Source organism: Camponotus vicinus, unplaced genomic scaffold (assembly GCF_025532165.1).
Source record: "Camponotus vicinus isolate PSW18456_S1 unplaced genomic scaffold, iyCamVici1.0 SCAF_1, whole genome shotgun sequence".
Lineage (NCBI taxonomy): Eukaryota > Metazoa > Arthropoda > Insecta > Hymenoptera > Formicidae > Camponotus > Camponotus vicinus.
Genome location: NW_028141945.1, coordinates 15,397,951 through 15,414,840, shown reverse-complemented (window position 1 = coordinate 15,414,840; position 16,890 = coordinate 15,397,951). Strand labels below are relative to the sequence as shown.

The 16,890-nt window shown below is 29.4% G+C and overlaps 1 protein-coding gene across 3 annotated transcripts; it reads left to right on the top strand.

Annotated features, from left to right (window-relative positions):
- The first annotated feature begins 6,094 nt into the window (after positions 1-6,094).
- Positions 6,095-16,882, top strand: Y-h (yellow-h). Of its 3 annotated transcripts, XM_083109072.1 has the most exons (7): positions 6,095-6,555; positions 8,456-8,694; positions 12,319-12,476; positions 12,800-13,108; positions 14,554-14,803; positions 15,617-16,384; positions 16,458-16,882. In XM_083109072.1, exons 2-7 carry the CDS (start codon positions 8,463-8,465, stop codon positions 16,604-16,606), a joined length of 1,866 nt encoding a protein of 621 aa, XP_082965198.1. In that variant the 5' UTR covers positions 6,095-6,555; positions 8,456-8,462; the 3' UTR covers positions 16,607-16,882. The 3 variants fall into 3 exon arrangements, with proteins under 3 accessions (XP_082965198.1, XP_082965187.1, XP_082965209.1); XM_083109061.1 differs by having other exon boundaries at positions 15,617-16,882; XM_083109083.1 differs by lacking the exons at positions 6,095-6,555; positions 8,456-8,694 and adding an exon at positions 11,727-11,890 and having other exon boundaries at positions 15,617-16,882.
- The last annotated feature ends 8 nt before the right edge of the window (positions 16,883-16,890 follow it).

Sequence of the window (16,890 nt, the reverse complement as noted above, 5' to 3'; positions counted from 1 at the left end):
AAAAACAGGTAATTTTCGTAGGAAAAACTTTTATAGGATTTATATACGAATTTTTATAAGATCTATTATTATTTTTATAGGATTTATATGAGAATTTTTCCTCCTAATTTTCTCTTGTTTAATTTATTCAAATAGCGAATTAGTGCGCGTATGCGATAGTCATCTCAATGTACAAAATATACAAATAATAATATACAAATAATAAATACCTTGTTGCTTCGATGCAAGATGCTTCTCCAAAGCTTCCTCCTCTCAGGTTGTCAGGATCGCCAGTTATATAGGTCTGTAATATACAATTAGAAGATCTAAAGTAGAAGTGTCCAAAATAATATTCAAAAAAATTATTATTGTACGTATTGAATTTTATAATATATTATTGCTTATAATAATAAGCAAATTAATAAAATAATCTTATAAATTTTGAAAAATCTCTGCTAATAATTCTCTAACAACTCTATATAAAAGCTATAATTCTTTAAAAATGGAAACTTACAAAATTATATAGATTTTATTTACATATAAAAATCTTTTTCTTCTTTAATCTTCTCTTGTTCAAATCTTGTGTAAAAATAAAAAATCGAATACACGATTAACTGTTCAATTTAAATTCCACGAACGCAATTAATAAATAACTAACATGTAAATAAATAAATTACTCACCACAGAGCTGCTCTGCCGAGTTGTGTCTGATGATTGTCCTAAGGCATCTCTCAGATTGTCAAGGTCGTCAGAGTCCATTAACTCATACGCGCGACACTTTTAACGGCACTCCCGAATTTCGATACGATCGAAAATCCCGTTTCGTACGAGAATTACACTTCGAGCTTTTTTCGAATAAGACGGGAATTCAACGATAATTTTGAATAAGAGCCAAGCAAGATAATCGAAGGATCGTAACAAAACTTATCATTTTTATTTCTTTTGCGTCGATATTTACTTACAATAATGATCACTTCTTTCACTTATAAAAATTCATCGTCGTGATACAATGTCGTGTTTATCAAAAGTTAATTAATTATTAATTATAATAATCAGCGGATTACGTTTACTTATCATGATCGCATTTAGGAAAAGAATTCGATAATATACGAAGCGTTTTCTATCACTACTTTCCTGTCCGAATGTTGCCGTACGAATGATAACAAAGTCATGATGTATAAATAATAACGTGCTACGCGCCTTCAAGGCCACTATGTTATTGATGTGATTTGTTCTCAAAATATTTTAAATATTTTTTAATATTATGATATATATACATTATAGATATATACATATATATAAAAAAAAGCGAATTAAGCGAAATATTAAATTATACAAGTATTTTAAAGTATAAATATTATAATAATAAAGTATAATTATAATAATAAAATATTATAATAATAATAAAATATTGTAATAATTATCTATTAAGCGATTAATGTATCACAAGGCTTTTCATTATGTTAATTATTTGACTGTCCATTCGATTATATTTTATTCGAGTATATTTTATATACTCTGCGCGTTTTCAATTCGAATTATATTTAGATTTAGATCGTTAGAAAGTCGATTTATAAGGCGTCGAACAAGATATATTTAATTTTGAAGTATCGTTAAAAAATTATTTATTATATTAAATAATTATTACGTAAAATTCGCGACGAAACAATAATTTATAATTTTGATTTCTGTTACACATACACATACATATGCACATTTTGTGCTAGGTCAGTCATTTAAATATTTTAATCATAATCAGTAATGTCAAATTATTTGATATATATTTATATATATAATTTTAAAAATATTGTAATATATATTTTATTGAATTTTTTAAAGATTTTTTGAAATAAAATCTCTAATATTAAATATGTATTATATTAATATTATATTAATATTATATTAATATTATATGTATTAATATTATACGTATTATATTAATATGTATTATATTAATATTTAATATTATATTATGAATCCCTATCGTGTTGTAGCTTTTATGTCATGTATGCATAAGTGTATGCATTTAATCAAATTAACTTTTGTTTTCACAATCAGTGTAAAGATTATTCATATATTTTATTGGATAAAAGATTAAAAAAAATTTTTTTCGGCATGGCAATAATAATGTACGTAGTAATTATGGTTATTAATGCATTGTAATTCTAGATATACTAAGGAAATGCGTGCTAATGCGAGAATTTATTTCTACAATGTATCACAAATTAATTTCCTCTTTATGGTTTTAATAACATTAAAATATGCTTGCAAACATGCTTTGAAATTACTTTCGCCAATCTTAGCTGATCAAGAGAATAATGCGATCATGGATATTTTTCAAGGAGTAAAGATTTAATTTAATGAGATATTGATTGCAAACTAAATTGTGTGAAATTGTATGTATTAAAATTAATTTAATTCGATAAAAAATGAAGTTTTATATATTTATTTGCTTCATTTTTTAAAAATAAAGTGTATATTGCAAATAGTAATACTAATTCTTGTTATAATATGCAACGGTAAATTTTCTTCAATTAAAGGAAAATTGAATTCTAATTCACAATAATAATTATTACTAAAATTACATTCTATTTTCAGTTTTCTAATGATTCAATAACGGGTGATGTTATATAACTACTCGCCTTTCCATTAATCTATTTTTTTATTATTTACTTCTAGTTCTGCATGCACGCGAAATAAAAACATATGTCGAAAGATAAGAACAACTTGAATAAAAAATATGTGTAAATATAAGACAGGCTATCCTAAACTGAATCAGTGAAAGTATCACTGATTGAAATAGCGTTGCAAAATTTCAGATACACTGATTTGATTCAAGAGAGTATTTTATCTCAAAAATCTTATTAAACATTACTTGCTAATTATTTTTATATAGATATAAATATATAATCTTCTCAAAATTTTCAAATGATATTTTTTTAAAAGATATACATAGTTAGATGTTTTATAAGTGTAATTTAAATAAATCGAAATCAGCGAATTAATATAATTAATTAATTAATTATAATATTATACTCTATAGCTGAAAATTAAAAGAATGTAAACAATGTGCAAAGTGTATTTTCTTTTTATGCAGATTAATCGCTTTAATCATAATATGTTAATAATATAAAATAATATATGAATAATATAAATTAATAATAATTTATAATAAATTAATAATAATATTAAACGCGTCTTCGGCAGACTTTTCAGAAAACGCTCGGAATTTACACCGATATTATAATTCGCGTATATGAGTATAATCAAAATACATGAAACCAATTTCTGTGAATAACTAAATTGAGACATAAATCAGCTGTACGCGATAAGAAAGTCTATGACAAATGGATGTGTAAATAAACATGTTATTTCATACTTTCAGTGTAATGTGCGACAGCTAAAACGTCTTAGGAAATTATCGATACATTTTTTGCTTCAGTTTTTATCCGCGCCTCATGTTCGGATGAAACCGAGCGGTATCTTATTATGAATTAGAGATAAAATAACAGGAGGAGGATGCGAAAAGGATGCGAAAGGAAAGTCCGAAACGCCAATAAGACGCGAGATGTTTCGGGAATCCACGAAATCCGAGTTTTCTATTGGATCGAGTATCAAGGGGACCGTGATTATTGGCTATATCGATCGAGTCCGCGTGGAGTATTTAATTCAGAAGTCCGCGCGGATTATTTGGGTCAGAGGTCAGAGGAAATTCGGGGATGAGATCGATATATACCGTGAAATGCGTCATGTGGATATTACTAATTACAAACACAAAGGCCAGACACAAATTAAGTGCAAATATAATCAATTAAAACTTTTAAAGATCTATTTTGTATAAAGCAAAGTATATATATTCAAAATAATTGATTGTGAAATTTATTATTACGCGCAATCAATTTTTTTTATTTCTTTTTTACAGATATTTAATATATTGAAGTTGCATAATTAAATTTTTTTTTTAATAAAAACTTTTGAAACTATGATCATAAAAATTCTAATTCTTATATGGAATCTAAATAATTATAATATTGTGAAACATTTTACAAAATATTAAACTATCTGTATAAAATATTAATTAATAAAAATATTAAATTTTATTATAGATATTTTAAAATAAAATCTGGAATGTTATATATATATATATATATATATATATATATATATATATATATACACGTTATGTTATATATAATTTTGAAAGAATTACTATCGAGAGAAAGTAAATAGAGAACAAGCAATATCTCATAAAAATAATATAAATAATATATAAATATTTACATATATGATTTACATATATAATTTACAAATATATATATAATTTATCGTATAATTTTTGCTTCATATGTTGCCCAATGCGTTTCCCAATTATTAAACACGTTACCCTTTTCCAGTCCTTTTTTTCCCTCTTATTCGTGCTTTGCTATTTCTTTCTCCTCATGGCACTCACACTCACTCGCGAAAACAAGATCAATTTTATATAATTAATCGTAACCGTTATACGTAACCGATCGCGAGACACTTTGTATGGCACTCCCAATCGCAGAACATTAACACGAAATATTTATTTTATTACATTGTAAGGAAGCAATATGAAAAATGTAAAACATACGCTCAATGACATGAATTATATGATCCGAAGATTAAAATAGTGAAATGTAATATAATCATTTAATTAATTTATATTCAGGAAAATTTATATTTAGGAAAATTTAAATTGGATGAAATATATTTAATTCTAATCTCTTATTGTTAGATAAAAAATTGTTAGAATACGTAAAAATCGATAGTCGAAGGATTGTTGGATTGATAAATTTATCACTCTTATCCCTTTTGCTTCAATATTTATTTGCAGTAATGAATGATCACGTTTCGATAAAAATTTATCATCGTGATACACAGTGAAATTTATGTTTTCACCCAATTCACCAAATTTTGATTCGTGGAAAGACAGAGGTAACACGATTGACTTGGAATGGCTTATTGGACATGCATGACCAGTTTTATAACTTGTCTCTCTGAAAAAAAAATCGTGTAGCAAGCGAAAATGGATTTGAAAGATGAAGATTAGTATTATATGTCATTGATATTTCAAAAAAATTAAGTTCTCTCGTAATAAATTCATGAAATTGGTCGAAAAAGCCATTTTGAATTATTTTAACCACAAATTATTCAAAAATCTGACGGGAAATTCTGCGGCCAGATTCGTTTTCAGCGTCAAAAAATCTATCAGATTCCTACTTTGTTTTTTGTAACTAACCCTTGTAGGCCTGTGTTATTAATGTATTACAAGATTTTTCGTTATATTAATTATTCGATTCCATCATTCGATTATTTTATACATTATGTGCTCTCAATTCAAATTATAATTAGATTTAGATTGTCAGAAAGTCGAACGATAGGCGTCGGACGAAATATATTTAATTTTTAAGTATCGTTAAAGAAATAATTATTACGTAAAGCTCGCGACGAAACGATAATTTATAATTTTGATTCTTGTTACACACACACACACACACACACACACACACACACATTTCGTAATAGATTAGTCATCTAAATATTCCATAAATATTTTAAACATAAATTATTGTTAAATTATTTTTTTTGATATATATTTATATATATAAATATTAAAATTACGCGCCGCGCCAAGACCGAATACCATATTATTGTTAATTCGTTGCCGAAATATTTTTTATGACATATATATATATAATAAAAAAAGGGAAAATATTAAGTTATACAAATATTTTAAATTATAGATCAAATTCATTCACAGCTTTGGCATGATCTTTCTTTCAAAAATTTTAAATATATATATATATATAATATAATATATAAAATTAAAAAATAATTAGTAATGAAAATAATAAAATAATGATATGAATAATGCTGTATGTATACATAAATTATATATAATTATACGTAGAAATCATGTACTAAAAATTTATGTTCCTTATTTGTTTGATAATTAATTTATTAAAGATTGGCTGGAACGTAAAAATCGGAAGGAAATAATGAATCACGAATGCACAGCTGTAATATGGAGAGGGTGTGCGGTAAAAGTAATAAATTGCGATACTTTAGCAAACAAGCACACAGTGCGCGTTGCAAGATTATCGAAGTAACAGCTCGTTGTCCTAGTCAAGTGTCTAGCCAATAATTATATGATAATTAATTGTATCATATGATGTAGTTAATCATATTAATTTCGGCGACATAAATAACTGTCTTATTTTTTTCTCTAATCGTTTGCCATTTATAGTGAATCTATGTATGTTAAAAGCAATTACATAATTGTTTTTAATTACATAATTAATTACAAAGATGATAATCGCCGGACGCTTTGATGCGCAAATTCCCGTGAATTCTCACATCATTTGCGAGTACAAGATATTCGATAAGTATTGACGTTGCTTACGAAATGCTCAGCGTCTATCGTAGGAGGAAGTAAGTGCGAAAGCGGAAAGTGTTCCTAATTTCCTGTGGAAAGTGGCATTTACATGCTAAGATCGAAAAGAGCGTCTTGCTTCGCTTGCGGAACGAGTCATTGGAACGGAGCTACTATATCAGGTAACGTGAATTCTCTCTCTTTGTGTTCTCTCTTTTTCCCTCTGATGAGAGAAAGAACGTGTTTTGATGACCGTGAGCTTGAGTCGCGAAATATGTCGCGTCATCGAAGAAACGTGCATCACTAATGCATGGAATTAATGAACGTCATCGCGGACCTTATTTCCCGTTTACGCGGCCATGAATTTTCTGAATTTAAGCAATACGTAGGAATTCAACTCCCTCACATGCTTGGCTTTTTATCAGAAGGGTTAAATATTATAATGTATAATTATATATAAAATACGTCACGAAGAGAGAGAGAGAGAGAAATTAATATATAAAACATGAGTAGTTTACATTATCTGATGTAGAAAATAAGAGAAGACTCCTGTAATCCTTAATTGGAACGGTTATATTACATAATTAAAATCCGCAGACGCTTTGAAGTCATCGCTCCAATTAAAACAAATATTGAATTGCTTTTAGAATAGAAATGTGTTTGTATATGTTAACATTTTTTTTAATTTCGTGTGAACACTCATAAAACATGTAACAATTATAAAATAAGAAAATGTCCACAAAATTTAGAATATTGCATCCGTTTGTTCAGAAGGGAGAGAATTTAGTTATACATTCTTATACATTTTAAAGCAGCAATTTTGATACATATTTAATTAAAAATAAAGAAAATTGAAATAGACAATAATATATAATTAAGAATATAAATAATAATGTAAATAATATAAATAATATAAATAATAAATATAAGAACTAATAATAAATAATAAATAAGAATAATAATAAATAAGAAACAATGATTTTAAAGAAATGTGTAATAATTCACATTGATCGAGAAAACCGTATCTATGGGCATGAAAGATTGATAAATTGATTGACTAATTGATTTTTGAGATTTTGGTCTGACCTAAAAGAATTCTCGTATAATTTTGAGATTTTACTTGGGTGTGTATTTTTTTAGCAAACTATAATATTTTAATTGAGCACGAAGTCATTCTTTCTTTCTCTTTGTAGCAACAAATGTAAAAACAGGTAATGGTTTTGTCAAAACAGAATATGTTTTTGCATCAAATAACATTCCGCTGCGTAACGACGTGAAATTATCGAAGCATTGACGCAATTGTCGAAATGTAAAAAGTGCGTGTAGGCGATTGCTCGAATTAGAGTTATGCAAATTACAAGCTGACGTCATATATGCATTTTGTGGCTTCTAAAAAAAAATTAATTTAGCAATGCAAGTTTAAATACGTTTTTGCATTTTGTGGCTTCTAAAAAGAAATTAATTTAGCAATGCAAGTTTAAATACGTTTTTTTAATCAATTAAATTATTAATAATATGTGCAAATATATACGATATATTGAAGAATGACAAGATATATATAAATATGTTATTGATTATCCTGTTGATTGTAATCGTTAAAGTATTTATGCACTTTTTTATAAAATGTATAGTATCTTTGCTTTTAATATTATGTGTGCTGTACTTTCTATTTCTAATTAATATATATTATAAATTATAAATTATAAATTATAAATTATAAATTATAAATTATAATTATAATTTATATTAGAAATTATAAAAGATATATACTCTCATTACATAAAAGTCTACAGTTATTCGTGTAGGAAATTATGCTACTTATCATCAATATTATTCTGCTCATTTAAATGTACATATATCTCACGCACATTTATAAACATTTCCGAACTGAAAATTAATTGCTTTTGACGGCATTTATAGCTTGCTCATTCTGCATTTATGCAATATTCCGAAGACAGCGTAATCCATCCGTGACCGATTATAATACGATATTATTCAAGATATAATTGTTACACTTCAATTCTTCCGTTGTTTTAATTTTCATTCTCGCGTAATCGGCTCACGGTTCACGCTTGCTTCCAGGCATGCCATGACGAGAAAGAAGAAAAGTATCGACGTGGAGAGAAACGGATGGTCACCATTTCGACGGTTATGGATGCCTCCGAAGAGGATGAACTGTACCGGCGATCACTTGTACGCTTCTCCCGATTATAATTCCGGCGATGATTCTAGTAGGATCGAGGATGATTCTAGTCCGATGTATCAACGTGATTTCCGGAGTCGCAGAAGGCTTCAGCAATACGATTTGCCGCGTAGAAATCGTGAGTTTTCAAATGTCAGCATTTATAATTTGAGAGATACGTGCAATGTATTAAGTTTATAATCGATGCTTAAATTTAGATCAATGAAATAAAAAATAAGAAACTAAATATTAAAAATAATATCAAATTTTAAATAATTCAATATTTGCTAATATTTATTTATTCGCTATATTTTTATTTGCTATTAATCCCAATAATATTAATAATCAATTTTGATAATAATTTTTAATTATAAAATGATTTGTCTCTCTTTCTCTCTGTCTCTCTCTCTCTCTCTCTCTCTCTCTCTTTCTCATTATTGTTTTTTATTTTTTGTAAATTTTTTATCCAATTACATTTAAATATTTTGATTTGACGTAAACAACTTTGAATTGCAAGAATTGAAAGCAAGAGAAATAAAAAAAATTGATTATTAATTATTTTCATTAAAATGATAAATTTCAGAAAACAGATGCGCGCGGAATCTTAAAACAATATTCCTTGCGTAAATATGCGGGCAATTGAATTACGACGAACAAACACAAAATCTGCATCATTGTTACTGTACCGTAAAATTCAAACAAGTTTCACCTGGAAACACGCAATAATAAAAAGAAATGTTCGATATTACCTCATAAAAAATGTAATTATGGTGCTCACCGGTGCTGTAAAGTGGCCGACGCCTTCCATAAAAAATTCTAACGCAATGCACAAGATAGTTTTTATTTCTTTATATAAAAAAGGTCCAGAAATATGTCGAAAAATTTCTAAAATAATTTTGGAAATATATTTCTCTCTGTGTGAAGCATATTTAAAATAAGTTATAATAAAAATAATAATAATAATAATATATATATGTGCATATATATTCTAATAATTATTTTAAAATTCCAAATGCTCTAATAATTTAAGAAACAATTTTTCTTAAAGTTTTCAAAAAAGATCGATAATTGTCAAAAATTTCATAGACCGTTAACTGGATGGTTTCAAATAACGATAAAAAATCCTGACAAGTTATGTACGTGTCTTTCTTATTACACTATCCAACAAGACTTGGCCATTAGCATGAAACCTATATCACTTCTTGTAGAATTCAAATCCGCCCGCAAAATTTATGTAACACGTAGCAGGATTTTTGAGAAAAACTCAGTTAAATATGCTAAAAATGGCTATTTTGATAGTTTTTCACCAGTTATAACTTTCCATAGCGACGTGTTACGTGTAACTATGATTCAAAATTAAGCTTGAGAGACTTGCACTTTATGTATAAAATATTCCATGTCAAAAAGATTTTTTGAAAAAATGGTTGCATAAACTCGAAATGTTTTCCTCAGCGTTATTCAGAATCAATGACGTGGACGTGGCGGGAATCTTTGATCCCTTTGTATATATGTATGTGTGTATGTATGCTACGAGCGAAGGATAAAAGTTGTATGAATGAGATGAACCTCAAACTCGCGTAAACAACAGGCGGAGGATAAAAGTTCTATAAATGAAATATACTGTAGACTCCTACACAACAGACAAGTCAGAGATAAGAGCTTTATTAATAAAAAAAAGGAAAAATACGCAGACTCCTACACCACAGAGCAGGGGATAAAAGTTGTATAAATAAAATAGACTGTAGACTCCTACGCCACGGACAGGTGGGGATTAAAAATTACACAAAAGCTCTTTTATTCTTATTTGTTTTCTTAAGCAAACTATTTAATTTATTTTTAGAAAAAAATATCCGATGAAGTGTGTTTCGTAAACAGGCTTGTAAATTCCTCATTAGTCATATCTTCTTTATTACTGCTACACATTTATAGTATTGCATAATTAATTAAATAATTTATTTCTTTTCATAAAAATTTTTTTGGCATAGATCTTTTTGCATTTTACGCAAAGTACAAGTCCCAAGTTTGTGATTTTGAGCCATCGTAATTGCTGAAAAATATATGCTGTCAAATATAATTATAATTATTTTCTTAATTTATAGATCAATAATTTTTGTTTAAATATATCATTATGAAAATCTAATTTTATTTTATCAATTTTTTTATTTTTAATAATAATTACAGATTTATTAATTATTTTCCTTTACTTCTCTAGATTAATCTCTAATGAACAATTTAAACTTAAGATTAATTTTATTTTTTTATCTTTATTTTTATTCAATATATTTTTACTCACTAATTACTTTAAAAAAATTAATCTTTTAAATTTATTTATCTATAAATATAAATTTCATGAAAATAATATTTTTCAACATTTAACAAACTAACTTTTAATAATATTTTAAACTTATACGAATATCCATTAAATAATTTAATAATTCTATCAATATTTTATCTACTTTTTTCACTTTTCTCCGTTATTAAAATTTGCTCTGCAAAATCGTTATCATTACGAAAAATTAATTAATTTATTATGAATAAAAATATTTTAACCTTTTTTAATAAATCTCTAATCAAACTCCCATCTCCTATTAACATTTCATATTGATGAAATTTTGGATCCTTATTAGGATTATTCCTAAGCATCCAAATTATTAGCGGATTCTTTTTATCTATTATGCATTATTGTCCTAATATAAATTATGCTTTTAATAGAATTATTCATATTATGTAAAATATTAATATAGGATGATTAATTCATAATATTCATATTAATGGAGCCTCTATATTTTTTATTTGTATATATATTCATATGGCCATTTAACCGAGTTTCTCTCAAAATCCTGACGTGCTAAGCGAATGCTGCGGGCGGATTTGAATTCGACACGAAAAGCTCTACATGCTAGTGTCGAAAAAAGCCAAATTTTGTCCTTCAGTATTATTAAACCGCGAATTAGAGGCATCGCGCGCGTTTTTCAGTCGACGTTCTCGATTCTCGATAACTGCAGCGATGCAGTTTTATCGAGCAGATGCGCGAGTTCCCATGAACCCATCCGCCAATGACCTATACCGGAGTCGCAATACACGAACGAGAGGGAAGATCATCCTCGGGAGAAGGGATTCGCCATTCTCTCCTTTCGTAGGATCTCCGACTCACTTACGACCTGGATGGTGAATATGGTAGTCGCGTAACATTCATGGTGCCATCTCGAGCACTCGTCTTCCTCGCGCTACGCATCTCCGACAGTGCATCTTTAGGGCGAGAGCGATAGTCTCGTCTCGTTTAAAGAGCGCTCCGCTTTCGTAGGATTCCGAAATTACCACACGTCGTTCGCGAAGTAAGTAAGAATGATGCAGACTCACCCGTCGATCATCGTTTTGCTTTCATATTTATGTCAGTGAATAACGAGTGCCGCTATTTCATGCGTTATCATACATACGTCGAACATATGTCAACCGTTGACAGATGATTAAGATTTAATTCCGCGCGCGATGCGTCCATCGAATGTTGACGATTTCCTCGCGAAGGCCCACTTACCTCGATAAAGGAGATAATGTTGGAGCAGGTTTCAACTCATGTAATGTTGCGAAAATTTCACTGAATTTCTAAGAAGAGTAATCAATCTCTTCTTCTATCTCCTTTCATGTATCCTTTCATTCGATTATTTTACAACGGTATTAATTTATGACAGATTGTAATAAATACTTTGACGCAATTAGAATTGTAAAAGTATTAAAGGATGTATTTTCTAAAATTTTCTTCTAGATATGACGAGCACGTTACCATGGTTATTGTCGATTTCGCTATTAAGTGTTCCAAAATTTGCGGTTCACACGGGCCCCAGTATCTTATCCAGGGAGCTTCAAGCACCTGCCTTGCCATTAACTCCATCCATTTCGACTTCATCGAAATTCTCTTCCCATGTAAGAAAAATACAAGAGAAAAATAAATGTTGAAAATATTAAAATTTGAAATATTAAATTTAAAATGTCAAAATTATAAAACTATAAAAATAATATATAAAAAAAATCCGGATCTCTAATTTTTCTTTTACATTTAACAATTTTTTTTCAAGTTCGAAACACATCTATGTACTTTTAAAAATGTATAGTACATATTTTTATAATATTTATCTACTTGTGAGAGAGCAAATTTAAGCTATTATTTACATCTATAATAAATCAGATTAAATTCTTCTTTGACTTATAAATTAACAGTACATCTAACTAAATAATTTACCGATCAGCCCATCAATCATAGAGGTTCTACGTCAATTTATGATGAACATGCTGCGAAATGTGATTCTTATGGAAATTCGGCGGGAAGGGAAACCGCGAGCAAAGGTGATCTTTACGGATCGACACCGCAATTGACGCGGCATCACGTTTCTACGTTGAATCTAGGCAGAAGCGACCTTTCGAGGCATCCTGGAAGTGCCATCGATATATTTCGCACGGATCCTCACTCGGTCAATCAATTGGATTTTCATGATTTCGGCGACGGTTTCGAGCCGGGATACATTTCGGATGACTACGTCGGCTCAGCTATGGAACTAGTGAGTGCAACGTGTTTTTTTATTGCAAAATTTTTAGGCGACGATGTCCGAGATTCCGCAATTCCGTTCGCGTCAGCAGATTTTGCATTGTGACGTCGAAAGTGAAGAAAATCGCTCGAACAGCTCTCGCAATTGAAGCTCACTATAATTCGCAACTAAGTATAAGACAAAAAATTTGTTTATATGATTTGACACATGTCTCTTAAAATATATATTCTGATATTTATCTTGTATATTAGGTACGTTTTAATTCCTACAATGTTTTCAATATCACAAAATGTAATATTAAAAATTCTCGAATTTTATCACAAATTATAGATTATTTCACATGGCTTAAATCATTTGTATTTGAATACATTGCAAATTATTTTCTAGAGAAATTTGAGAAAGATTTTGCCAAAAAAAGAAATAAGATTTGTATAAATAACTGATTAAAGTTTTTGTTGCTGCACGAAATGAATTAATGACATAATAATATAATAATAATTATATAATAATTGCGATGCATATCTGTTTTATTCATCAATAATTTCATTAAAGCTCCTTTTGATTTTCTATATTTATATTTTCTATATTTATATTTAATTATTTATATTTATTTATATTTAATCCTTTGCGTCATAATTGTTCCTTTTCTTCGCAGTTTTTCATTTTCTCAACTACTTTTTTAACAACAAATACGATTTTTTGCTTCTACAAGATTCCTAGAACATCAATAAGTATAAAAAATATAAAATCATTAATTGTTAATTATAAAAATAACATATATAAAAAGATCAAAGTTAGTACTTTTTCATGGAAAATCATTTTCATGCTTTTCCACTTTCTATTAAGAAAATCAAAAGGGCAATTTTTTTACAAATTTATTTATGAATTTATTAATACACTTTAAAGTATTTTTTAGAATTTTTTCAGAATTTTCCGTGTTTTTGTTATTAATTCTGTATAAAATACAAAATTTTCTATACTAAATCTAAATTAACAATTGTATTTCTTTTTAATTTTCTCTCTGAGAGTTTTTTAAGTCACAAAATCTGAATCTAAAGGAAAAATTTGTAATTCTTAAAATTTATAATTTTCTGCCATATTGTATTTGCCAACTTGAATTTTTTGAAAATTTTTCGAAAATTTTGACTTAGATTTGAATTTAGCTAATCAGAAAAATTTCCAGAAAACGAATTTGCAAAAATTTTGCAATAATTATGTAAGGAAAAATATATGGCTGAAAGGGTTAAATTAATTATCGTTTATATTTATACAATATATCAAAATAATTAGAAATTTCTCTAAAAAGTTTATCTCATATAAAATAAACTTTAAAGAAGTAAAATAATGTTTTTACTGGCGACGAATTATATTATATATGATAATTACGATTTAAAATGGTAATTGTATCGATATTGAAGGTATTTTTGACAAACTTAAGTATTATTTTTCTCTAACAGATGTACGCCTGGACCACGGTTGACTTTGAATTCGACAGTATCGAGGCGAGAGATCTCGCTATCTTCGAGGGCAACTACATCGCGGAAAATAATTTGCCGCTCGGCCTGGATGTTTGGCGTGATAAAGTCTTTGTTACTCTGCCAAAATGGAAGACTGGCATACCGGTGACTCTGGCTACTGTGCCGAGACATTCAAAGAAGAGGAATCCCAAACTGAAACCATACCCTAGCTGGCAGTGGCATCGATCAGGTTACCTTTAATTGTCAGATTCATATCGAAGAACTTATATTCTATGCCATACGTGACAATTCTTGATAATATTTTTGTGAATATGTATTAAGTTTTGTCACTTGTTTAGTTTTTTTTTAAATTATTACTTTTTTTTAAATTATTACTTGTTTTTTTTTTAAATTATTACTTGGTTTTTTTTAATTATATGAATTATTATCGAGAAAAATCTTGATTGTAACAAAAATCTATTCTATTTTGCTTTACGAGTTTAAACCTAATCAGAAAGCAGGAGATGATCCAGGAAATATATATCAAGAATTAAAAAAAAAAATACTTTCAGATCGCATGACATAGTTGACGCATGAAATATACATGAATGCATTGTTTACTTGAAAAGAAAATCACCAATGGTTATTAATGATAATTTTTTCCGAGAAAATTGTCATTAATATTTGCGTAAAATTAGAACAAAGACTGTGAAAATACAGGGAAACAACAGCACGAGGTTATTTTCAATCGGGAAAAAAGTACGGAAACTGAATAAATGAGCTTCCCATGAATTATCCCTCGCGATAATAAACGAGCCTTCTATTATTTCCTGTTCGAAACAAAAGCGAACTGTTAGATAATTTACTGAACTACCTAATTCGTGAGAAACCAAGCAAGTGGCTGAGCAACCAAAAGTGTAAGAAATATCTTTGTTGAAAAATAAGAAACATACTTTGACTTCCCACGTTCTATTGAAAAATAGAGAATTTATATATATTTGATATAATAAATCTCCGATAATCTAATTTCAGCATTTTTGGTTCTACATCTTTTTAATTCTAGAAAACTGCGAGGGCTTAACATCGGTCTTCCGAGTCCAAGTGGATGAATGTGATCGATTGTGGGTCCTCGACTCCGGCAAAACGGAGCTCGCTATAAGGTCCAAGCAAGTGTGCCCGCCTGCCATATTCATCTTCGATCTGCGCACCGACAATCTCATCAGAAAGTACACTCTGCCGGATGAGCAGATCAAGCAGGACTCCCTGTACATCAACATCGCGGTGGACATCAGGAACCACGACTGCGGCTCCGCAGTGGCTTACCTGAGCGACGTATGGCGGTACGGCATCGTAGTGTACGACTTCTTCAAGGACGCCACTTTCCGAGTCGAGCATCCCTTCTTCTACCCCGATCCCCTGGCGTCCAGGTACGAGCTGCACGGGATAAAGTTCCTGTGGACCGACGGGATATTCGGGATCGCGCTCAGTCCTGTGGACATCCGCGACGACAGGACGTTGTTTTTCCATCCGATGTCCAGTTTCCGGGAGTTCGCCGTGTCCACGTCGATCTTTAGGGATAAGAGGACCGCGGATCGAAACGCGGAGGAGTTTGTGCCTGTTGGTCGACCTAGAGCCAAAGACTACGGTCACTCCTCGGGGTCCGCGATCGATCGGAATGGGGTCATGTTCTTTAACATGGTAACGAGAGACTCGGTGTGGTGCTGGGACACCAGAAAGGAGTACATACCGCAGAACTTGGGCGTGATTGGAACCAGCAACGTGTCCCTGGTGTTCCCGAACGACATCAAAGTGGATCACGAGCCGGAACAAAGTGTGTGGCTGATCTCGAATCGCTTGCCCATGTATCTGTACGGTACTTTGAACAGCGGAAATATTAATTACAGGATATTTAAAGCGAGCGTCAAGGAGGCTATCAGGGATACCGTCTGCGATCCTAATTACGTGGTTCCTGATTCGGATCCAGGCCTCGACGATAATTGCTGAAAACCCCTGGAAATGCTGGAATTTTCTCTCCTTCATCCCTTTATTTTAAATTATTCTGTACATTTATGACTATCGCGAGTTGTAAAATATGACGAACTGAATTAAACGATTCAGTGAATACGTCTTTGTATAATATAAATGTGCAGCACATTATTTAAATATTATTGTAAATAATGCAATTCTTTTTGAATCAAATTGCCAATGACTAGATTATTGTATATGAAATTTCTAGCAAATAACCATATTTTGTATATATATATAAATTTTATTTGTGTGCGAATGTTAGAAACTTTTAGAAAATACATGTAAAATTTTTAATTATGTATATATCTC